This window comes from Cucurbita moschata, unplaced genomic scaffold, assembly GCF_002738365.1.
Source record: "Cucurbita moschata cultivar Rifu unplaced genomic scaffold, Cmos_1.0 Cmo_Scf00023, whole genome shotgun sequence".
Lineage (NCBI taxonomy): Eukaryota > Viridiplantae > Streptophyta > Magnoliopsida > Cucurbitales > Cucurbitaceae > Cucurbita > Cucurbita moschata.
Genome location: NW_019268539.1, coordinates 124102 through 150080, shown reverse-complemented (window position 1 = coordinate 150080; position 25979 = coordinate 124102). Strand labels below are relative to the sequence as shown.

The following is a 25979-nucleotide window of genomic DNA, read 5'->3' as shown; positions in this document are numbered from 1 at the left end:
AAAAAAAAAAAAAAAAAAAAAAAAGGCAACGCAACCTTTCACAATCGTCTCAAATACAATGGTGTATTTATAATTTCCCTCTTATTATTTGTATTTCTTAATTTTCTATAAATTCGTGTCCAACATTATCATAATTTTCTCAGATTTTAATTTGTGATGAAATATATTTTTCATTTGTTCTCCACTTGCTTAATAGGAAAAGTGCAACAGTATTCTTTCTGATTGGTGTCAAATGCTAATAATATTATTTAAAAAATGCGTATACTAACATCAATCTTGTACTTTCGAGTGACACATTTTATTGGCCGTTTCCTGTAATAATTCCCCTTTGAACGAATGCACTTATCTTTTAAGGTTCTTTTTATACTACTGATGGGAAATATAATTGTATGTATCATTTGGATGCTAGAATGAGAAATATATGACTGATTTAATGAGCTATTGAACTTGAGTGGAAATCTGGAAGATAACGGGATCTAACACGTTTCCTGCAATTTTGGTTTACTTCTTGTTGTTGTCCTTGAAATTGTAACAAATGGTTGTTGGCTCTGCAGTATTACATTTTAATTTGATGGAAAACAGCGGCAAACACATTCTACATGGTTTTTTAGCCATTTTCCTGCTTCTCAAAATATATTCATGTATTTTCAACTGCCATACATATCATTGCTTTGCAGAAAAAGGAGAAGTCCATAGCGATCACTACAAGCTACTCCCTGTTGACTTGCGTGATATTGATAAGTTAAATGATGTATTGGCTATTGCTGGTATGGATCCCAGGTATGGAAGCACATAAGATTTTTCACCTCGTGGTTCAGTGTTTAAGTGCTTTGTACATCCTTAACTATTTGGTGGATCATTTTGGTCTTTTAAGGTCATATTTCACATTTCATTCACGGGAGTTGTTCTGTTAATGTCTTTTGTGATATGCTTACTCGTCTCTGAATTCGTCGGTCTTGTGATCTTTTTAGTCATGGTGTCTTGGAGCCTGTGGGTCGTTGTGGGGGTTAAGGGGGAGGGATATTTGGATGGATGAGTGGGCTGTTTTAGTGAAATATAAGAGTGGGTTTGCACATCTGATAAATCCAACAATTTCCCTACTTTTTGGCTTCACATGGAAATTATTAATATCTTTTATCCTGATATTGTTATCAGTTTGCCGACATTTATAATTGCAGAATGCGTTTTGATATACGTGGATCCAGATTTGAGTCAGGCTATAGTTGGTTGGGCATCAAAAGCATTTTCAACAGCAATATTCTTTTTATATGAGCAGGTTTTGCTTATCTGAACTTAAACAAGTTTTGTATCTTGCATCTCTGGTGGAACTTCTTTCCTTTTGAATTCGGTTGTATTCTTGATATCTCCACTGGAACATGACTTTGTTTTAAATGATGGTTTGGTAACTTGCGACTGCAATCTTTAACAGATTCATCCAGATGATGCCTTCGGCCAACAAATGATCAGAAATTTAGAGGTACAACTGTCTTTGATAGTCCATGAATTATGTAGTCTATTCTTTTCTTTCTTCTTCTTCTTCTTCTTCTTATTATTATTATTGTTATTTTTTTTAAAGTTAAAACAAGCTTTTATTGAGAATAATGATCGAAAACAATAGAAAACAAAACGGCATTAAAAAAACCAGCACAACTAACTGAACCACCCCCACCCTAATACCAAAGGGGGTCCAATCTTTTTTAAACCAAACAAAAAAAAAAAAAGAAAAAAAAAGAAGCGAAACTTTTCATTGAAGAAATGAAAAAAGAAAAGAAAAGAAAAGAAAAGAAAGGGACCACTGAGCCACTTAGATTGACAAAGGATATATTTAAGTTTGAAGTATTCCAATTGAGGCAAATATATCAAAGAGAATCCAGCAAAAGCCTTTGAGATAGAATACCAAGAGGAGGTCTAGCTGCGTGCTGTGGAAAATTCATTCATTCCTTTCCATCCAAATTTCTGTAAAGATAGCTTTAACTGCATTTACCCATAAAAGATTGGCCTTAGGATTCAAGGGAGGGCCAATAAGTGGAACGTTAACCTTGAAAATATTAGTGAAAATCGACTTGGAATATCTTCGTTAGAGCCAATATGTACTGGTGAGAGAATACCCAAAAATTATAAACAACATTTTAAAGAATCCTTCATATTTTGTATCATTTACAACTTGAGGTTAAGTTCTTGATTATATATATGTACAAATAATTTTAATTAAAAATCGAAACTTACTATACACTGTATTACAATACACGATACACTAAATTTTAACTTCGATACATTTAACAAAACCAGAAAGTGATTGTGTATGAATTAATTAATAATCAGTTCTACTAAACACACTGAGCAGTTTAAAACATCCAGAATTGCTTTTGACCCCACCAAAAGCAATCCCAAATGCACCCTCTAGTTTTGTTCTATTTTGGCTTCTATTGTTGGGCTGTCTTTTGTATGTTTTTTGTATTCTTTCATTTTTCTCTGTGAGAGTTCGACATTCCTTAAAAAGAGAAAAAAAAAGAAAAAAAGAAAAGAGAATCAGTGTTGGGTAGTTTCAACTTACTAGTTTCGTAACAAGTGTCTTATTTTATCCCAAGTGTCCATCATAAGTGCTCTCCTCTACTATCTCTTCTAGTTAGTATGATTTTTAGGTGGGAAACACAACCAATCTTTTAGTGAATGATAGAAAGACGGTAAAATGGAAGGATGAATTTGTAAATTAGATTTGGAGAAACGTAAGAGAATTGGTTGCTATTTTTTTGTCAGCAATCATCGAAAGTAAAGGTTTTTATGCACAGTGAATGGTATGGATGACAGGAAAATTTTGGTGTCTCTAATCTTGGATAACAAAGAAATCGAGGGTTTAAAACCCTAGCTTAGATATTGTAAGCATTAGGCTGTCTTAGCTAGCCAAAATAAAGGTTTTTATGCATGGTGAATGGTATGGATGATAGGAAAATTTTGATGTCACTATCCTTGGATAACAAAGAAGTCGAGGGTTCAAAACCCTTTGGGTCTAGTAGATAAGATATAGCCAACAATGTCCAATTATAGCAAAGAAGTTGATGGTTCAAAGCCCTTGAGTGTGAATACTCAACGAGGGGAGGTGCCAAGTGTTAGGTTGTACATTTTTTAATTTTGCGACGTCAAGATCCTCGCACGCTCATGACAAGCCTTAAGAGGAACTCAAGCCTCATTCACATTTTTTTGCCAAACTTTGTGGCTTCGTCAGACCTTGGACGAGATTTGCCTTCGCCAACCGAACACAACTCATGTGGAATCTCAGCTTGTTCGGCCACACATGCCCCCTTGCGTGCATGTTCAATCGTCTGTGACTCTATTTGACTTGCCTTTTCACACTAGGTCAAGTTGTTTGGCTCGATCTTGCCTCTACTTGAGGCTAAAATTTTTCACATGCAACGTTGCATCTCGTATTCTCATCTTGGTTCCCAGTTAACATGGTCCACATGTCTTGATACCATTCCAAGTCCAGGGGTGTCATCGGCCATTGAAACTTACTCGGTCATGTTCATCAAAGAACGGACCCATGTGTCGTTCATATCGGGACATCCCAAACATTCCTTCTCCAATCGCCTCCCACTTGTTTTGACCCACCTTTACGACCCCCAAATCCCTTGTAATCCGACTTTGACTTATCCTCCAGGCACGACAGAGACATCGTACCAATGTGGCCATTGGTGGGCGTCTGCAATACGCTTATTCCTCCCCCTTTATATTATTATAATTTATTTTTTTTCCACCTGTCCTCCATCACCAAGGTTTCCCTCCCTTTATATTTCTTTTCAAAAAGTTTCAAAAAGCACAGGGTATCACACTGTGTCACACGTATGTGCAACAAGGTAGCTCGCTTAGGTCATAGGACCCATGGGTGGTGGAGAGCTAACACCATACCTCCTCCTAAGGTACATTTTGAGGCATTTTTAGTATCGTAGGAGGAAACATGGTTTTGGTGACGGTTGTATGGTATCGTGAAGAGTCCATCTAATGTTCAGTCTATACCAAATTTAGCGAGCATTCATATTTCATATGGACGGACTTAACTCCAGAGCCACATGTCCAAACTCTTTTCGGAACCCCATTTTTGAGGTTAAGGCCTGAGACCCTACCCGACTTTTTATCATGCCTATCTTTGTCCTTCTTGTCTACTTGTTGCCTCCATTGTGCCTATGCCTCATCTTGGCTTCAATGCAAACTTTATACGGTGTGTTAGATGATGCAACGTCCTCCTTAGTCGCATCTTGACACTTATTTGTCTTGGCCATCACGTGGTCGGATGGGCGCCACTTGAGGGTCGCCGCCTTGTCTGTCTCTATGTGAGGGTCACATCCTACTCTTTTTTAGTATGGTTGGTTGTGATACCAAGTACTTTAATACTTGAGGTTATATTGTACTATCTTATCTTTTATAGTTAAATACTATTTTAGTTGTTTGGGTTCTATAAAGTTGCATCCAGATTATTAACTTTTGGATTCCATATCAAGCTGTCTGATTGTATAGAATTTTAAAGAGCAACAGATAGCTACATGTGTATGTAAACTCCTGCTTTCTAAAAAAAAGTTTTATAGATATTTTCACTATAGTCTATAGGTATCTGTTTTTCGGTTATGGTTCCGAGATTGTGCTATCTACTCATTTATATGAAAGAATTTAATGTATCTGTGAACATTATTGATTCAGAGTCGAGGCTGTGCTTTGTTGGGTATCAATGCTACACCAACATTACTTGCAAAGAAAAAGCTTTTTCTTGACCAAGGATGGCAGGTAATTTTTCTTTTTGAAATTTTCTTTGCAATAAAATGAGGCTGAAATACTGCATGTTTCCGTTCTCCTTGGAAAATTCCCTTCTCCTTGGCAAACCAAACAACTGAATTAATATTGAAAGTTAAAAAGATAGAACTGATTCCCCAAGTATTCAAGGTTCTTGTAACCTCCTCACTTGAGTATTCCCACTCAATGCCTAAACCAACCAAACTATTCCTTGGCGTCATCTCCTTCCCTTCCCTCTCTTCATAACTAATTCCGACTGATATACCCTCAGTACCCTAATAATATTTAATTTCCTTATGGTATTCCTTACACTTAGCTCATTACACGTCATTCTCATGGTAATGGTGAATTTGCAAAGCTTTTACCGTAGACAAATTTGATGTCTTGAACCATTTTTTCTGAAGTAGAAATAGGAGTTCACAAGGCTTACACTTCGTTAAAGCCTTGAACAAATGCTTCCCCTTGGATAATATTGTTTGAAATTATTTTCTTGGCCATTTATTGATATTACATAGGGAACAACTAATGCTGCTATTGATGACATATAGTTGAACTGAACTGTACAGTGGATATTTGACCATTCGGGTTTTTTTCTGAGGGGTAACAATTCATTTAGAGTTAATAGCTACCAAATACCAAGTGTAACTCACCCATTGGAAATTAGAGAGGAAAGAGTATGATTGCTAAAAGGGCATTCACAGTTACACCAGTAAAGAACATTAAAACTAACCAAATTTAGGAAATCATCAAAAGTAGAAGAAATGTCCTTGAAAATTCTTCCATTCCGCACCCTCCAAAGAGTCTAGAAGAACACCCGTTAAACACAAGCCAAAAATCTTCTTAGGACCATGAAGCGGATGGCCCACAAAAACAGAAGCAAGAATCTCATAAGGTGTACATGACAAAAGACCACCAAAGGCATCCAACATGTATATCCAATAGCGATATGCAAATGGGCATAATGCAAATAAATGGCCCGCACATTCAACATTTGAACCACACATGACTAACCAGGAGGGCGAGAGAAGTAAGGCATTCAACGTTGAAGACAATCAACTTTATTATTCCCCCATGACTAAGTTCCCATTAGAAAACTTTGATATTTTTTGGGTAAACATTCTTCCAAATCACGAAATAAAGTTTATTAGTAGTTCGTCCATTTGAGTGAATCAAATCCTCTATCAAAGAGCAAACCGTGAAAGTTTAAGAAAGATTAAGAGGCCTATACCAAGAGTCATTTGTAGTCTCCTATGATAAAAGATTGGAGAGGATAGCTCATTCCGTATTTTCAAACTCATTTAAAAAGCTTGTTGAGAAGAATTCCACATAGAAGCAATTGAATCATTTGACCGAGTAGTTAAATGCTACAAGCCTGGAAAGGTATTGATAATAATTTCCCCATTAAGCCAAGAGTCACGTCAGAAACCCGTAAGAAAACCATTTCCAATCCGTATTTGAATACGATCAACAATAAGAGCTATGGTTGAACTAATGAACCACCAAGAACCCCTTAAAATAGGAGCGTGCCAAAAACAAACGGTATCCATAAATGGCATCATAATAATACATCATCATATCATATCAAATCGCTTCATCATAATACATCATAATATTACATAAACATACATGACATGCAAGGGCCACTGGGCACATATCATCATACATAAGATAAGCCTTCTGACCGAACCGATAATAATGTTACTTGCTTGACTGACTTAAGCTGTTGTCACCAATTTATCTTTAAGGAAAGTTTGATTTTGCCTTTTGAAATCTAAGCCAACCTTGTGAGTCCATGACATCAATTTCATGTTCAAATTTTTGCAAAATTATTTCACTAAATTTTACCTTATGAGACTTGAAGTACATTAGACACTTTGCATGATTAGTCTTGGTATGTATATATATGTTTGGTATGTATATATATGTTTATTATAATATTATTTTCCTACAAACAATTTAGAACAGGTTAACAATTTTTTCTCTTTTTCCCTATTTTATTATTATTATTATTATTATTATTATTATTTATTAGTTATTTTAATTATGCTCACCCGTACTCTTGCCAGTTTTAATCGATTTTTTAAAAATGGTTACTGATCATGATATGACTTCCTGACATACATAAATTGTTCTTAGTATTTAATTTCTCAAAATTAGTATTAAAGAAAATGAAAATTTAAGATATAATTTAGTGTGATTTCTTAGAATATATGTATCATTTTGATTATTTCTTTTCTAGCACATTTCAAGAGATTTATAATGAAATTGATAAATTCTGACGAAAAGTGAAATTGATAATTGACTTACCGAAATGGCCTCAAAACGATAACATTACTCCTTGTGGGGTTGAATCTGTGCTTTACCAAGAGACGAACCGTGTACGTTTTGTAGGATTGAGGTAGGTTGCAGGCCTTTTTTTCTTTTCTTTTTATTATTATTAGTTTTTTAAAATCTTTTTTGGTTGTTACAGCTAGTGAGCGTTACACAAAGCTATTAGAGTATGAGTTTTGGATGAACAAAATGTTTATGAATGTTATAGAATGTGGTCTACAAAAGGAACATTTTGTAGTTGTCCAAGCCACCAATGAGGTCTACAAAAGATTAAGGCAAGAATGCATATGACTCAGAGTAGTAAAAGATTCACGACAACGTGATGCATAGAAACTTGGAGTTTGAGGTAGGCAACATTGCATGCTTGAAGATGACCTTGATTAAAGATGTTCTGAAGTTTGGATGAAATGACAAATTAAGTTCACGCTTCAACGAGCCTTTCGACATTCTAGGACATATAAAGGAAAGGTTAGTAAGAATCTTAGCCCATGTAATGAATGCCCTATGTAATCGAGCAATAGCCTTCATTAAGGTACAGTGGCAAAAACCACCAAGGAGAAGAAGCCACAGGAGGACAAAATTGATGGGATGAAAGAGAAATATCGATTCACCATTTAAACACTTTCGAAGACAAAAGTTCTTTTTAGAGGTATATAATGTAACAACTAAAAAAAGATAATAATAATAATAATAATAATAATAATAAAAAGAATTCCTCCGATCTTTCTCTTTTTTTTTTTTATAAAAATGAGAGTTTTTCCAAAACCTCCTACGAAATGTACACTATTCGTCCTTCAGTATTGCACAGATTCAAGCTTATAAGAAGCAATGTTGAGGACATTTCAATAAGTCAATTTTTAAATTCATTTTTTGTCAGAATTTCATCAATTTCGTTACAAATCTTTTGAATTGTGCTAGAGAAGAAATACCAAAATAATACATATGTTTCAGGAAATCAAAATAAGTTTTATCTTAAATTTTCCTTTTCTTTTATCCTTACTTCGTTACAATTATTTAGATTTTAGTTAGAAATTAAATACCAAGAACTACGAGGAAATCATGTCATGATCGGTAGTTAATTCTAGATAATCGATTAAAATTGGCCAAAAGTACTGATGGATAATCGATTAAAATTGACCAAAAGTACTGGGGAACATAATTAAAAAAAAAGAAACATAGAGAAAAGAAACACGGAGAGAAAAAGAGAGAGAAAGAAAAGGAAAGATCTGAAAATTGTTAAATTGTTTGTATGAAAATAATATTATATATAAACAATCCAAGACTAATCCTGCAAAGTGTCTAATGTTCACATGAAGTCCAACACATGACCATCGTAAAATTTAGCAAATTGCTTTATAGAGATTTGAACTTGAAATTGATGTCATGGGTTCAGTTCACCTATGTTGACTTAGATTTTAAAGGACAAAATCGAACTTTCATTAAGGATAAATTAGTAACAACAATTTAAGCTAATCAGGTAAGTGACCTTATTATCAGCTTGGTTGGAAGACTTGTCATATATATATATATATATATGATGACACGTGCCTAGTAGCCCTTGCACGTGTCATGTATGTTTATGTAATATTATGATAATGCATTTTGATATGATATAATGATGTTATGTTATGATATTATGTCTTAGGTTAGCATATGACCTTGTTATTTCTAATATTTACTTTAGTTTATTTTATTATCCTTTTGTATTGTCTTAAGATATTTTTCTTAAACATGTAAGTCCATGACATTGTTTGATTTGATGGAGACGTTTTTAAATAAATGTTTCCACATAAGAAGCTATGTCATGCATACGGTAGCAACTTTAAGTCGGTAGAAACCTAGGGTCGTGACAAAATCAGTAGGAGATAGTATTGGTAATATTAGTTGGAAAGTAGTAGAGTCGTAAGAGTAATTAGATAAGGGTGTTTTAATTATAAAGGTAGGTAATTAGGATTGAGGGAGGGGTCATTTCGGTGGATTGTCCATGTGTGGGATTTGAGGAGATAAATAACCTTATGGAAGATAGGGGTATACCTAGGTCGGGTCGGGTTGGGTTGGGTTGGGTTGGGTTGAAGGAAGTTTTTGGATCAACCAAAACGTTCGGGTTTGTTGGATTAGTAATCCAATTCAACCCGAAATTTTTTACAACCGACCTGATCTGACCCGAAAGTTCGGATTGGGCTATTGGATTGTTTAAAAAAAATTAATTTTAAATTTTTTTTATCTATGCACAATTCATAATTATTCGATAGATTAATCTATAATCATTAAAATATCGTTAAAATGTTTTTTTAAAAATCTATGCATAACAAAAAGAAAAAAAGAAAAAAAAAAGATAATGAATAAGTTAGAGCTTATTATTATCCATCTCAGTTTTAGATCAAAATAAAAAAATCTAATAAACTTATTTTATACTGCTACCGTTGACACTAGAATGTCAAAAACATTTTGGACGATTTTTAATCAAGTTTAGTATTTAAAATTATTTACTTATTATGAGAAAAATGATAAAAAGAAGTGTCTGTGGCTGGAATTAAAAGTAATTGAAATTATTTAGTTTCTATGAGAAAAATGATAAAAAGAAGTGTCTGTGGCTGGAATTAAACCCGCACGGGGAGGAACGATAGTTCTGCCGTTTTACCACTCCAGCACACCTATAAATATGCAAAACATATTGATATACTTTATAGGATTTTTGTTCGGTTCGGGTCAACTCGAAATTTTGTACAGTGAACCCGAAACTCGAACTGAATCTTTTCGGGTTAAGAAAATTAACCCAACACGAAATGATAATCCAACCCAACCCAACACGTATAATTCGGGTTGAGTCGTTTCGAGTTGCCGGGTTCAATGTAGACCCCTACCCGAAGGGCTATTGTTATGTTGTAATTTTTCTTTGATACTGCAATATATTACTATCTCTTGTTTTCTTGTGTTTGGATACCTAACAAACCCATCATTGGATCAAATTCCCCCACTTCTTTTTCCTTTTAACTAAAACCAAATAGAACCGTATTATCTAATACATATTTCCAGAGCTACAATGGTCTACAAGTGGTTGTGAAGCTGTGTTTTTTTTCCTGTGGTTGTTAGCTTTTCATATTGTTTTAGTTGAAGATTGTGATGTGTGAGTACCCTGTGATGTTCTCTTTAGTGACAGTACGTTCTACATTCCTATATATTTATTTAATCTGTTTTGGTTTAATTATTTATAGGAGACTATTTGAATATTGTCTCTTTTGGCTGATAGACAGCTGCAGCATGGGACATGCTGAAAGTGTATAATAACTTGATCGAAGCTCAAGAAAGGCGAAGGTTCGTTTTAGAGTGGTTTTAGCCATCCTCCCTCCTTTGTTTATCTATTGTTGTCAATCTGATGCCATGGTTTGTTTAGTGGTTCATTCCTGTGATGTTTGATGCATTGGTAAACTTGCTTGTGGAAGAAAAAGAATCAAATAGTTGAAATATGAGTGATAAAAAAAAGAATAGAAAAGAAAAGAAAAAAAGTTCAACACCAAACTTCATTTTCGATACATTTGTAATTATATCTAGTGAGATAGAAGGGGATTTTGCTTAATTTATTGATAAAGTTGTGTCTCAAATCTAAGATAATGAATATGGATACAAGACACTAGATACGACACCGACATTGCGACATGTCGTTTTTTAAAAATTTAGGACATGATTTTATACATTTATATGCTTAAAAAGTTAGTTGGATGTATTTCACTCTCAAAATTTATTATTTTTGTCATATATATGTTTATTTAGTATACTTAATAACTGTTCGATGCATCTAACACATCTGTACACTAACACGTGTTCAACTAAGTATTGGACACGTGTTGGACATGGACATGCTAGCCAGAGTAAAGTGTACGTGCTTCTTAGTCTCAAACTAATGTAGCTTTTTACTTGTAATTATTTTCTTTGTTTATTTTATTTGTTTCTGTAAGCTTTCTAGTTACCTTAAGGTTGAAATTACTTTACCGTATAATTGGTTCTAATGCCTTTGATATTTGGGCTTCATATAAAGACATGGAATCCCTTTTGATTAGCTTCATCAATAATCTAATTAGTTAACAACCATCGTGCATTCAGCATGTGCCTTTTTGAAGGTTTATTGATGTCTTCTTTTCTTTCATATGATTTTCCTTTTTTCCTCTTTGATTTTTCCAATTTTTTCGAGATGTATAACAGGGAAGATTTTCATGTTTGACACTTTTGTTCCTCAGAATTGAACGGCTGGAGTTATTTGATGAATTTGAGGAGTGGTACATGATGCAGGCAAGTTTATAACCTATTGTTTTAATGAGAAAAGGCATGAGCGTTTGAATTCCCCTTCTCTTCTTGTATGTTCCCTGCTCAAACTGTTGAGATTTGAGATTTTTCCTTAACTTATTGTGAGTTTCATTGGATGGTTTCCAGGAGCATTACTGCGTGGCCTATGCAATCAATGATTCCCTGGTGAGTCTATTTCGTGACCATATTTGTTTAATATTTTCTTTTATGATTCCTTATTAAGCGACTCCATGTTCTAGACTAATTTATGGCAATACTTTGTGTACTGTAATGATCTTGCCACATAAATTTGATTTTGTCTCATAATGCTCTGGTATTAGACATATTTAATCATTTCAATCCAAGTATTTTACAAAAGATACTGAAAATTCCTTGATGGATAACGGCATTACAGGGTGGAAAGTTTGTTCTTTATATCATCATTCATACTGGCTCATAAGTTGCTTCCTTTTGTGACCCATTTTCACTAGCTTTTTAGACTTTGATTCTCTTGTATGGTCACTTTTTCCTTTACATATGTTATGAACTGGCTTTATCATGAATCTGTTTGTCATGAGCAGTCCATGTCAAAATGAAGAAGATGAATTTGATTATTTAATGATGAAACTTGACATATGTGTAATGAACTGACACGCAATGGACAATTTGAATTACTTCTCTTTCTTTTCCCGTTTGAAGGACACTGTCTTATAACTCTATGTTGCTTTCCTTTTATGACCCCAGGGGCTTTTTGGGAATTTTGGCTTTCCCCGAGACCCGAACGCGCTTGACCCTCCCTCACCAGCATGAGACATACAGAGCTTCCTTCTGGCTACTGCAGCTGCTGGCAATGCTCTGATTGACTCTATCTCTGTATAAGTATGTTGATATTCATTTGTTTGAGCTGCTGGGGGTTTAATATTGATTGAATAAATCTGTTCTTTTTCCCTCTTGTTCTTGATTGAGTTTGTTCCAGATGTTTGGAAAGTGGAACATAGTGGGTCCCTTGAGTTGAAGCATGTAGTAATTAATGGCTATTTTGACTTGTGGGGACTGTGGCATGTGCCAAACATAATGCGCCATTGTTGCCCTCTTTGCTTTATTGCTCCACTTCTCTTTTTCTCGTCTCTTTTTAGTTTGTTGGGATTGGATCAAAGAGATTATGCCTCAAATTCACACTTTATGTGCTCAATTATGCCTATATTTTTATATGTTCTACTTTTTTAAGTCTATACAGCTTTGTATAAAAGTCTACTTTGGATGCTTATTGTTAGATTCATAAATAGTGTGTGATTTGTTTCGATATTTGACATCGAGTAAGATTTTGGTAAAATTTGGTAAATAGCAAAGAAAAGTTTGTATTGAATTTTACCCAAATGGATTGTTTTATTAGGTGAATTTGGTTAGTTTTATACTTTTGAAGTGTTGAAAAGATTGTCTATGGCTTATCGGTAGTTGGACTCTTGTCTTTACTTGAAGAATAGTTAATAATAAGAGTATTTCAGTAAGCGATTCCATTGATAGGGTTAGAAAATGTGAACACATGTAATTACGATGTCATGTTTGATGAGATCTAAAAATTATGTCAATAGCTTTATGTTCAAATTTCATGCTTTGATGTACATGTACGTGGAGCTACTAAGAAAATACCCTGTATTTGTAAACTCTAGGTGTGTATATAGGCTTACGTAGTCTCGTGTCGTTGAACTACGAAAGAAGTTACGTGGCCTCATTGGATGATGCATACATTACTTCCATGTTAACACAACGCATATTCTCTACGAGGCTAACATATATTACCATTTAGGATGTACCTTATAACACATTTCAATTCATGTTGTCACGAGAGGCATACACATGGTCAAATATACAATCATATCAAATAAAACGTACATAGTTATATCAATATGATAACACGTAGTAAGCATCCACAAGACGTGTTGTTCATGCAACATACAATTTTATCCAACTAGTCCATAAGCATTCCAACGGAAGATTATTGAATCGTGCGGATGTGTATGTCTTGTTATTATGTATTTTTACGGTTTTATTTATTTATTTTTTTTGTGAAAAAGATTTTTATTTTGGATCTATCTATTTGTTTCAGATTATGGATGGATTAATCCGAATATATATTTATTTATGATAATAAAAGGTAATAAATCCTTTTTTTTTACCACAAAACTTTATTCAAATAATAATATTGAAAATTTTCAATCAATTAAATCCTTTTAAGGATTTCTTATGAGCTCTTGGTACTCGAAGAAGTGGGTAAGTTCACTTACATTTTAGACTCTATTTAGTGCTCCTAAGCTAGCTTTGACCGAACATTCCAAGGTCCAATTTCACTTGACCTAATAGTATCTATGTATTCCATCTATTAAAAAAATTGAGCTTAGAGCTGACTGGTGGGCCAATTTAGCTTAAACCTCTTAAAATGGTTCATAATTAGTACTCCAAAACAGTAGTCATATTGACCTTTTTTAGCCTTATTTTCATAAAAAAACGGTTCTAAAACGGCCATAAATGGCAAGATGGAACCAAATGAATTATTATTATTTTTCTAAATGCCCCATAAAATGAAAGTTTGTACCTATTATTGTTATGTTTGGTTATATGAATCATCATTGTACACTCAGAAGCGAACATATTTACATAATTTTTTTGAACACAAAACATATTTTTACACTAAAAAATATGAACATATAATTATTGTGTTGTTTGAAGAAAATGTTACATTTACAACTTGTAAGAACATATCAAAAGTTTGGGGCACTCCTGTAATCTCTATTATCTGGTTGGTGCTCTAAATCCAATGTGGAATCATTGATGTGTTCACTATTTGTTTGAGGCATGTTTGGTAGGGTACACTTCAGTATTTTATTTATTTATTTATTGCAAAAATAAATAAATAAATGTTTTAGTTAAAATATATATTTATTCATCGAGAAAAATGTATGAAAACCTTTAAACACAAATTTTTTAAAACATAAACATTCCTGACATAATATCAAAACTTTATTCGAGGATAACATATCATGAAATAAACCAACATCAAATAAATTCTCGATCTCACTTTCAAAATTAACATTTATAAACTCGTGATCCCATAAATAAAACAAATACTATGAAAGTAAAGCATGGCGACATGGACTCAATGCCATAATGAACAATGAACTCATCACATGCCTTATACGTCCTTGTCCTTACCCTTACTTGAAAGATCGAGTACTAAAATACAAATGACTAACCTCCTTGTTGGGAGTTTGGATATGCATACTGAAACGAGAACATGCAAGTACATATGGGGACCCCAAACATGATATGTCAAAATATAGGTGACCAAGTGTCAATTAACCTACTAACCGACAATGTCAACTCTCTAATGGTACATATCTTGGAATCTTGACATGCTTTGCTCAATGGGGAACGACAATTAGTCAATCGAGCTTTAGCCACTCTGATGTAAGATGTCATGAAACTGATGTGTAATTGCCATAAAAATATTTTCATAAATTATACATGTCATTCAATACGCGCGTACGTGAAACTTATTCAAAAACAGAATGGAAGAAAAATCAATGAATAAAAGAAAAAACAAACATAGGTTAAACCCCCAAGTCAAACTGAAAATCAGAGAAAAACCTAATGATCTGGACTCGAACCAACCCAAACTGGTGAAAAACCGAATCAAATTGGACATGAATAGCCAAATAGATCGACAAGAAAAGTTACGACTGATCTGTGCGATGATATTGTGATCGAAGGTGAAGGAGATGCGATCAACTATAGACAAGTGGCCAAATGCAGAATCACGATCGACATAGTGAAAATAACAAACGAAGGGCACGAAAAATAGTGAGATCGAGCTGAGAAGATAAAGCATTCATAACCACTTATAATCAGAGGTGTCAAGATAAAGGCGAACAATAAAGTAGCATTGAGATGAAGCTGACTACGTGTTATCGTCAATTTTTTCAAGAAGCAAAACCATTTCACTTTGTTGCCTCTTGTTCTTATCTATTAAAAAGTTACCTCTTTCATATTAATTTTAGGGTTTTGAGATTGTTTTTCAACAAAAGGAGTGAACATGACTCGTAAAAAGCACAACAGAATATAAAAGATGATATATAAATTAAAAAGAAAAAAAAGATATGTTGTCGGGATCTAATGCTGAATAGATACTTTTGGCCGTTAATCATTTTGATAGAACGATAGTAACATTTAAACATGCACATGTGGCGACAGGAACATGATTGGTTAAATTGCATAAACTTCATGGATAGAAGTTATGGACCTCTCCTTACCATACCATTATTATACATATATTTATTTTAATTTTATACTATTTTTTATAATTTATTTTTGGTTAAAAATAATTTTTAACCATTTAGAAGGTAATTTTACAAAAATATATATTTAAATTGAGTTTCAAATTTTCATCAAATGTTTGAAAATAAATAAATAAATAGAATTTTAAATAAATGATCTGAACAACTCCGACCAACTTAACACAAAAGAATTATGGTTGGATTAAGTTGAGTTGGGTTGGGTTCATTACATAATAAAAGTGGTTGGGATTAAATGTTTTTAGCAATAACCCGACACACCTAATCCAACTTTCAAACACCTTTAAAAATTTAGTCGAACAAAAAGAGATAATAATAATAATAATAAAAAAAGAGGTTTGAATTTTTGGATTTTGAAAGGTTGCTTTAATTTTTCCCTCCCAATATCTTTAGCTTTTTCAATTTATTTATTATTTTTTTTACCCAAAAGGCTCCATTTATTGGAAGAATATCCGAAAACGACGTCATTTTGTTAGTGAACAACTTGATTCCAATTCAAAAGGTTAATTAAACAAGGATATTGTGGAAAATGATGATGTTCTTTCTTTCTTTTTACAATAAAATGATGATTTTGTTCTGTTAATTTTCATTTAATAGATGATTTAATTTAAAAATTCATTCACATTTTTTATTTTCATTTGCTACATAATTTATTAATTTTTTGAAGAAAAAAAAAAAAAACTCGCCCTCCCACAACAATTAACAATAAAATAGACGTTGTCCAAAAAAGAAAAGAAAAGAAAAAACCGAGGTACCCATGGTAAGAAAATGATGCGATCGTTCTATCCTTGAATCATTAGTTTGGGTGATCGACATCAACAGAAATGAGGTTCAATGAGGGAGAGGTCGGAAAAGATGGATAGAGAAGGGGAAAGGATGGGGGAGAAAGAAAAGAAGAAAATGATGGGTCGATATTATTCTCGTCGCAATTAAACCTAACTGAAAAGCAAAGGTTGGGACAATTTCGTCCTCGCCTTCGCCGAAGTCCAAGTAAATAGATTGAGGGAAAGTAAGGTTTTGATCGAGAAATTTTTCTATCATTTATGCATCATTGATCGGTAGAGGGTTTTTTATCTCTTATTTTCGTTTCCGTAGCATAAAAATTCGAATAGAAAATCTGTATCCAAGAAAGGCCTATTTTTTTAATCCATTTTTAATTCCAAATCTGAGCTTTTTATTAACACTATTTAATAGATATTGTTGGTGAATTGATGTGATTTAGAGAATTCATATAAAGTTATTGCATTTAATTTCTAATTCTAAGTAATTGCAACGATAATTAAGAAGGATCTCACATGACAGTTTGTTATTCACTAAAAATAAAACTAGGATAAAAAGAGGAAGATGACAACAATTCTGGTAAATATGATTCTCCAATTAAATCTAGGTAACTGTTAAAATGCCATTTTTATTTTTCAAACACATTTATATATATATATATATATATTTTTTGAGAAATTGATATAGGTCGGTGGAAGAGAGATAATTGAAAAAAGTGTAGGAAAAGTCTGGGGGAGGGCTGATTTAAAAAAGAGTTATTAATTAATTTATTTATTATTTTACTTGAGTTATTACGTCATTTCTTCATTTTAAAATACTCATATTATAATAAAAAAAAGATAATTGTAAACAAAATGGTCCAAATTTGATATCTTTTAAGAGAGAAAGGGGACAGAGAGAGACCCGAAATGGGCGCTGGAAGAGCCAAAAAATCGCGTACAAAATTAGTGCCATACATTCATTCGCTTCCCCCACTCTCCACTCTCCACTCTCCACTCTCCACTCTCCACCAGCGCTACACTCAACTCTCCTCCCACCACCCACGGACGCCGCCCACGCCCACAATGGGCTGTACAGCCTCAAAGCTCGACCAGGAAGACACTGTCCGACGGTGCAAGGACCGCCGCCGTCTCATGAAACACGCCGTCCGTTCTCGCCACCATTTGGCCGCCGCACATGCTGACTACTGCCGCTCTCTTCGCCTCACCGGTTCCGCCCTCTGTGCCTTTGCCGCTGGCCAACCTCTCTCCGTCTCCGACCAAACCCCCTCTGTCTTTATTCACAACGCCCAAAACCCTCCCCAGCCACATACGCCGCCACCGTTGCCGCCTAGGCGAGCAGTTTTTGGTACGAATTCCGTCCCGCCAAGTGTTCCGTCGCCGTCGCCTTCTGTCCATCCTCCTCCGGCGCCGCCGTCGTTTTCTACATCTCCGTCGCACACCATAGCGAGCTCCAAGCTTCCGCGTATTCTCTCAGCGTCGAGTATTTCGTCTTCCGTTCCGCACCGGCAACATCGCCGCCGTAAACAGACGCCGAAGCTCCCTCATATTCTCTCGGAATCGGATCCTTCGTCCTCTCCACGGAGTGAGAAATCTAGCTTTTCTGCTTCGTTTTCCACTGCTTATCCTAATTCCACTTACTCCACTACTCCTTCTCAAGCTTCCTCTGTCTGGAACTGGGATAATTTCCGTCCTCCATCTCCTCCTTCCTCTGAATTCTTCCAGAGTCGATCTCAAAATCAGATGCCACCGAAGCCTCATCCAAACAACCACTACCATGATTACGATGACGAAACTGAACAATCGGATTACATCTTCTTTAACAGGAAATCGGAGAGCAAAAAGGACGACGGTCATCAATTCCAGCAACAGAAGCACCATCTCGACGACACAGAAACAGAAAGAGAAGAAGTTCAATGCAGCGATTGGGGAGATCACTACAGCACAACGAGCTCATCAGACATCGATGAGATAGACTGTACAGACGCCGATTTGAGATCAGAGACTGACACTCAATCGAATTTCGATTCCTCGATCCGAACGGAGTCAGTAGCGCCCGAGCCTGTTACTCCTCCTCCACCAGCCAACTACGCGACGCGGATGGAGAAATCCGATGACGCAGGTTCCTTCGCTGGAAGCTACCGGACCGGTGAGCTCTCGGACCTGAGAATTGTTGTGAGGCACAAAGATTTGAAGGAAATTGTGGATTCTCTCAAAGAAAACTTCGAGAAGGCGGCTGCTGCAGGAGATCCAGTATCGAAGATGCTAGAAATTGGTAAAGCAGAATTGGATAAGAGCTTTCGACAGCTAAAAAGTAAGAACAAAGTTATCTTCATTTTCCATCTCTTTAATTACTTTGGAGTTTCGAATTCGAGGATCAAATTGCTGCAATTCTGGTTCAAATGTTGAATGGAACGACTTCTCATAGATCAATTTATCGATTTCCGATCATATTGACGAAGATTTTCATGTGAATCGGAAACTCATCGCTCCCAAGTTTTCTCGCAATTCCTCATGAACCAAACGCGAAACCTAATTTCTTCATTTCTGCTGAAATCCTTAATTTGAAATTTGATTTTCTCTTCAATCATAAGAATTGAAATTTGATTTTCACAATTGGCAGAGACGGTGTACCATTCGAGCAGCGTGTTGAGCACCTTGAGCTCGACCTGGACCTCGAAACCGCCATTGTCGGTCAAGTACCGACTCGACACCGGTTCGCTCGATCAATCGGGCGGTTCAAAGAGCCTCTGCACGACATTGGACCGGCTTTTGGCTTGGGAGAAGAAGCTTTACCAGGAAGTAAAGGTAAGAAAAAGAAAGATTAGGTAGAGACTTTTTCATCACAAATTTCTAAATTTCCTTTTTTTTTTTTTTTTTTTTAAATTTTTATAATTATTTATTGTGAAAAAGTATTTTATTTTTCAAAAAGGTGTTTTTAGAAATATGACTCAGCAATGTCTCTGCTACATGTTAGCTTGAGTCCACAGCAGAGATACCAAAATGACGTAAATGCCACTGGGTCTTTGCATTTATGATGATACTGCCCTCCATGGCGACGCCTTTTGACTATGGAGGTGTGGCATTTTCGTGATTTTCGATATCATCTTGTCTGAATGACAAACATTTTTCGGTGCAATTATGTTAATGACCGTATTACCCCTTGATATTTGTCTTATTGACAAATGGGTCTGCCTAATTCACTGTTCCCAAGCAATCCTTGAATTTTACATACCCAATTATATCTATATCTATCTATCTATATATATATATTTATTTATTTATTGTTCTACTCTAATATATTACTTTTTAAGACTTTGTGGGTAGCCATTAAACTATGCTCAAGTTTAATCCGTCGATATGTTATTATATTTGGAAGTATTTGTATCTGTTACACTAACTGGATTTCTTTAAGAAAAGAGATTTTGTTTGTGATGAAATGATCTTAAAAACTACATTTTATTGTTACATGCCAAACTTTCATCTCGTTTTATTTTGCTTCATTGTATTGTAAGCGTGTACTTTCATCTCGTTTTATTTTGCTTCATTGTATTGTAAGCGTGTCTAATTTAAGTGTAGAATCACGGACCTCTACAATAGTATGATATTGTCAATTACCCGTTGACCAAAAAATAAGATAATTCAGCTAATATTCTTATGCCTCCCTAGGCTTCCCAAAAGGTCTTGTACCAATGGAGATGTATTCCTTACTTATAAACCCATGATCATTCCCTAAATTAGCCAATGTGGGACTCCCTCTCAACATTAAGCATTCATCAGATTGTAGCGTATTTTTTTTTTCCCTTCTGTAGTATAGTGTCACGAATAAGGGGAAAGCCAGGGCAAAGTCGAACCGGTTAAGGCTGTGTTAGTGTCTAACTATTTGGTACCCTGTGGAATGTCTGGTATAGTTGGTTTCTAGAACTTTGAAACACAAAGAATTCCAGAATAAGTGTAGTTTATTTGTTTTTGTGATCTCTATGTGTGTGTATATTAATATGTGATAGAAAAGGGTAGTGTTATCTTTTTGAAAGGGTAGTGTTATCTTTTTGTTATTCATTCAAAGCCACCCTCGAATATTACAGGCTTGTCATCCTTAGTATAGCCTTTTAATTATGTAAAGAAACTATATTTTTGATGTTTCTGATGGCTAATGTTTTGTATAAAAATTATTTTCAGGCTAGAGAAGGTGTAAAAATTGAACACGAAAAGAAGTTGTCCTCATTGCAGAGTCAGGAGTACAAGGGCGAGGACGAAAGCAAGCTCGATAAGACGAAGGCAGCTATAACTAGACTGCAGTCGTTGATTATTGTCACGTCTCAGGCTGTCAATACAACTTCTACTGCCATCGTTGGTCTAAGAGATTCAGATCTTATTCCTCAGCTTGTTGAACTATGCCATGGGTAACTCCACTCTCTTCAGTATGTTTTTTGTGACAATTGTTTTGGTGCAAAATTATGAGATGAAAACTGTGCAGCAATAGTATTGACAAGAGAATGTTAGGAATCACGATTCTCCACTATTATATTGTCCACTTTGAGTATAAGCTCTCATGGCTTTGCTTTGGGCTTCCCCAAAAGGCCTCATGCCAATGGAGATGCTATTCCTTTCTTATAAACCCATGATCAACTCCTTAATTAGCGGATGTAGGACGTCCTCCCAACAATCCTTCTCTCGAACAAAGTACACCATAGAGCCTCTCCTGAGACCTATGGAGCCCTCGAACAACCTTCCCTTAATTGAGGCTCGACTCTTTTTTCTAGAGCCCTTGAACAAAGTACACTTTTTTTCGTCGCTTGAGTCACTTTTGACTACACCTTCGAGGCTCACAACTTTTTTATTTGACACTTGAGGATTCTATTGACATGGCTAAGTTAAGGGCATTTTGATACCATGTTAGGAATCACGGACCTCCACAGTGGTATGATATTGTCTACTTTGAGCATAAGCTTTCATGGCTTTGTTTTGGGCTTCCCCAAAAGGCTCGTGCCAATGGAGATGGTATTCCTTACTTATAAACCCATGATCAACTCTTTAATTAGTCGACGTGGGACGCCTTCCCAACCATCCTTGCAGTTCACACATCCCTCCATTCTCTGAATTCTGAATTTCAAATTTGATGGTAACAGTCATATTCCTAGATAACCATGCCTTTTTAATTTAAAATGTTTATGCGATTTAGTAAAACAGGCTGGTCTTATGATTTTGAAGCTTCAAGGTTTTACTGGCTTCGAAACTAGTCCTATTAGCTTGAATTGCACCATTTAGAAGAGACTTTTTCCTTGCATGAGTCAGTGGCCTCCACACGTTTATCCCTGAACTATTATTGCATGTGCTAAGTGTGTCATAATTGTTTACTTGATGTTTAGCCGACAACATGTGAGTACTAACGGGAGATATATTGGGAATATTAGTAAGGACATTTTGGTAATTAGTTTGGTGGAACTTTGTTATGAATAGGGAGAGAGGGTTTCTGGGGTAGGTCATATTTTGATATTACCATTTTTATTGATTAAATTAAAATTTTGAGATTTGTATCTATTTGGTCCCAATCGAGCTAACAAATTTTTAAAAATTCATGCATCTACTAAACACAATTCAAAGTTTAGGATTCTATTAAACATAAAGTTCAAATTTATGTCCAATAGATCAATTGATTTTTAAAAATTTCGAATATTTTAGGGGCCTATTAGACATGTAATTGAAGGTTGAAAGATTTATTCGACACAAACGAAAGTCTAGGAACCTATTAGATACTTTTAAAAGTTGAGGGATCAAATAGACATTAACTTCAAGATTCAAGATTAATCTTGTAATTCTACTCTGCTGTGTTCTGTTTGTGTTTGGGATCTTAACATAATGTCAGTGGCCCCTATCCCCATAATACCAGACTTCTACTGATATTTCATTTGAGCTATTGACTTTAGGGACAGTGTAATATGTTTCAAGCTGTGCAATAGGATTAACTGTTCTTTGAATCCAATAACTTTTATTTTGTGGTGGACCCTGTCTAAAAATGTCAAGGAATGTAATGCTTGTCTAGTGACTAGATTTTGTCAGCCGGATCTTCTGCAAAAAAAAAAAAAAAAAAAAAAAATCAATTTAACTGTAATGCCCCCACCCTAAGCATGTATGAGATGCAACGGCTGAAGTAATCCTGGAATGTTTTGCGTCTTGCTTTTGCATTGTGAGTAGTTTTCTTTGGACTTGAGTCTTAATATGGTCTCATCTCCCTGATAGAGAAACTGATCCGGGAAAGCGAGAGATTTCATTGTCCGAGAAATGCTCTTTCCTCTAGCGAGATTAGACTTTTTACAAGATAGCATCCCGGTGCCTTAGTCTACCTGAAGGAAAGTCGAGAGAAAAAGTGGATACTGGCATGGCATGGTTAGAGGATTCAAACTGGTAGGATTGGTTTAGGGTTGGCCATTAGCAGAAAGTGGCTATGTGGTCTGTGGATTGAGAACCCAGAAAACAATCATATATGGAAACCTAGATTATAGAAAATAATTCAAATTTTATAAAAGGATAACGTTTGAGACTCATTCGGGATACTCGACGAGTTGCAACATCATAATACGCCTAGGATGGGGTGAATTCTCTGTTATCTTCTCTCAAGATGGTTTTATGGGGCGTAGATTCATTCACCTGTCTCATTTAGTACCTTTTGGATGGTGATGTTCATATTCATTAGCTGGAGGTTAGACATTTAGACCTTGGATCTTTTGGCACCATTGGGATGTAGACCGAGAAATAGTTGTCCAAGCGACATTTTCATACTACAGCTTGTAGTTAGATAAAGTCCGTGGAGTGAGGGACTGATTGGTGGTTTTGTTTTCTTCAGAGGCAACAAAGAGTTGAAATAATCTGAGTGTCACATTTTGCAGTCATCTCAAATTTAGACTTGGATTGATACAAATTATGTCCACCGGTAGCCGATATTGTCCTCTTTAGGCTTTCCCATTCGGGCTTCCCCTCAAGGTTTTAAAACGCTTTTGCTAGAGGGAAGTTTTCACACTCTTATAAAAACTGCTTCGTTCTCCTCCCTAACCGAGGTGGGATCTTACAATCCACCCTCTTTTGGGGCCTAACATCCTCGTTGGCACTCGTTCCCTTCTCCAATCGATGTGGGACTCCCCAATCCACCTCTCTTCGGGGCCCAGCATCCTTGCTGACACACCACCTCATGTCCACCCCCCTTCGGGGCTCAGCCTCCTTGCTAACACATCGCCCGGTGTCTAGCTTTGATACCATTTGTAACAGCCCAAGCCCACCGCTAGAAGATATCGTTCTCTTTGGACTTTTCTTTTCGTGCTTCTTTTCAAGATTCTAAAACGCGTCTGCTAGGGAGAGGTTTCCACACCCTTCTAAGGAATGCTTCATTCTCCTCTCCAACCGAGGTGGGATCTCACACAAACTGTCTGATGATTAGTGAATATGTTGCCATTTGAAACCTAGAATCTGCGCTAATGAGATGTGTAGGAGGTATCAAGGATTGAAGTACTTTGGACATCGTCTATTTTGTTGCAGAAAATGATAAAACCTTCTTGTATCTTTCATGAGATATATGAACAGTTTTCTCTTGATATATGTAATAAAACTTGACTGTTGGATCTTCCTCTTTTTATTATTTACTATTATGATTTTCGCTTGAAAGACAAGATCTGCATTGTTTGTGGAAACAGAAATCCTGCCTATAATTTATCGTTTTCAATACATTTAATTTGAATCGTTACTGACTATCATGTGATACAGGCTTATGTACATGTGGAGATCAATGCACCAATACCATGACATCCAGAACAACATTGTGCAACAGGTTCAAGGCCTTGTTAACCAAACAACTCATGGTGACTCGACTTCTGAATTGCACCGCCAGGCGACTCGTGATCTCGAGTCCATGGTCACAGCTTGGCACTCGAGCTTCTGTCGTTTGATTAAGTTCCAACGTGAATTTATCCAATCCCTCCATGGCTGGCTTAAACTCTCCTTTCTTCCAGTCAACAACGACAAGTTACCTGACAACAAAGAACCTTCTGAGATATTTTGTGATCAGTGGAAGCTTGCTCTAGATCGAGTCCCTGACACGGTTGCTTCCGTGGCAATCAAAAGTTTCATCACTGTTGTTCAAGGCATATCCGAAAAACAGACCGAAGAGATGAAGATTAAGAAACGGACCGAATCGACATCGAAGGAGTTTGAGAAAAAATCAGCATCAATCATGAACTTAGAGAAGAAGTTTTACAACTCATACTCCATGGTTGGCATAGGACTTCCAGACACAGGGACTGACAATGGGCATATATTAGATGCTCGGGATCCTTTAGCGGAGAAAAAACTCGAGCTCGTCGCTTGCCAAAGACGGGTTGAAGAAGAGAAGATAAAGCATTCCAAAGCAGTAGAAATGACGAGAGCAGTGACACTTAACAATCTCCAAACTGGATTGCCTGGGGTGTTCCAGGCCTTGACCAGCTTCTCGGCGTTGTTCATGGAGGCGCTCGAGTCTGTTTGTACTCACTCTTACTCTATCAAATAGGCACACTACTTTCCCCCTTGTGGTCTTTCTTTTTTTTGTTGCAGAAAGAACGGAGGAGTTGGAAGAAGGCTCTGATATTATCATTATTGGTAAGTAAGTAATAGAATTTGGGTAATTTTATTAATCTGTAAATATCATGAATTTTCGTACTCTGATCCTTTTCCCATTTCCTGTGGTTTGTTGGGGTTAAACAAAAGGTTTGTATGTATAGGAAATTGGTTTGATTGTTGTATCAGATTCACATTTTCAGCCAAATTAATAAATATAAAGCATCTTGCTTTGCTCCCCATTTCCCATTCCCCACTCCCCACTCCCCATTCCCCTCACCCCACTTACATAAGAAAGCCACTATTTTGATTGCATTCTGCGTAGTTATATTTGTAGGGTTTCCCGAACGGTCTTCATCTTTGGGCTAAACAAGAACTTCGTTGGTAAAAATGTATTGGATTTGGCTGAAGCGATCATTGTGGACGACTTTTCTTAAGACCGGAATGGTACCCCACGACTTTCGAAAAGACGGATTCATTTGCTGGCTTATTTTTTTCGATTTATTTTGCTCGTATTTCTAACTTTAACATAGTGTTGTTAGAAGGTAACTAAGTTTTCAATATAAGTATTTTTTTTAAAGTTTATAGAGATAATGTGAAATCCCACGTATGCTAGGAAGGAGAACGAAACACTTTTTACAAAGGGTGTAGAAACCTCTCTATAGGAGAGGCGTTTTAAAACGTTGAGAGAAAGCTTGATAAAGAAAGCCCAAAGAAGACAATATCTGATAGTGGTGGACTTGGACTGTTACAGATGGTATAAGAGCCAGACACTGGGTGATGTACCAGCGAGGAGGCCGAGCCTCGAAAGGAGTGGACACGAGGCGATATACGAGCAAGGAGGCTGAGCTTCGAAGGGAGTGGACACGAGGCGATG

General features: G+C 35.8%; 2 protein-coding genes across 3 annotated transcripts in view; both read left to right on the top strand.

Moving 5' to 3' along the window:
• The window catches only part of LOC111460080 (tRNA wybutosine-synthesizing protein 4-like), a 16377-nt gene extending 3768 nt beyond the window's left edge, over positions 1-12609 (top strand). The window contains exons 6-14 of one of the 2 annotated variants that reach the window (XR_002713370.1): positions 678-780; positions 1156-1276; positions 1430-1477; positions 4690-4773; positions 10361-10425; positions 11346-11397; positions 11539-11577; positions 12136-12274; positions 12358-12500. Coding sequence is in view for 1 of the 2 variants with exons in the window: in XM_023103167.1 (XP_022958935.1) it covers positions 678-780; positions 1156-1276; positions 1430-1477; positions 4690-4773; positions 10361-10425; positions 11346-11397; positions 11539-11577; positions 12136-12201 (578 nt within the window). In the remaining variant the exon portion in view is untranslated. Of the gene's footprint in view, positions 1-677; positions 781-1155; positions 1277-1429; positions 1478-4689; positions 4774-10360; positions 10426-11345; positions 11398-11538; positions 11578-12135 lie in introns of both variants that reach the window. The other variant, XM_023103167.1, reaches the window with a different exon arrangement.
• A 4799-nt stretch (positions 12610-17408) lies between these two features.
• Positions 17409-25344, top strand: LOC111460294 (nitrate regulatory gene2 protein-like). Its single transcript, XM_023103495.1, has 4 exons — positions 17409-18833; positions 19143-19327; positions 20699-20922; positions 24275-25344. Exons 1-4 carry the CDS (start codon positions 17429-17431, stop codon positions 25053-25055), a joined length of 2595 nt encoding a protein of 864 aa, XP_022959263.1. The 5' UTR covers positions 17409-17428; the 3' UTR covers positions 25056-25344.
• The last annotated feature ends 635 nt before the right edge of the window (positions 25345-25979 follow it).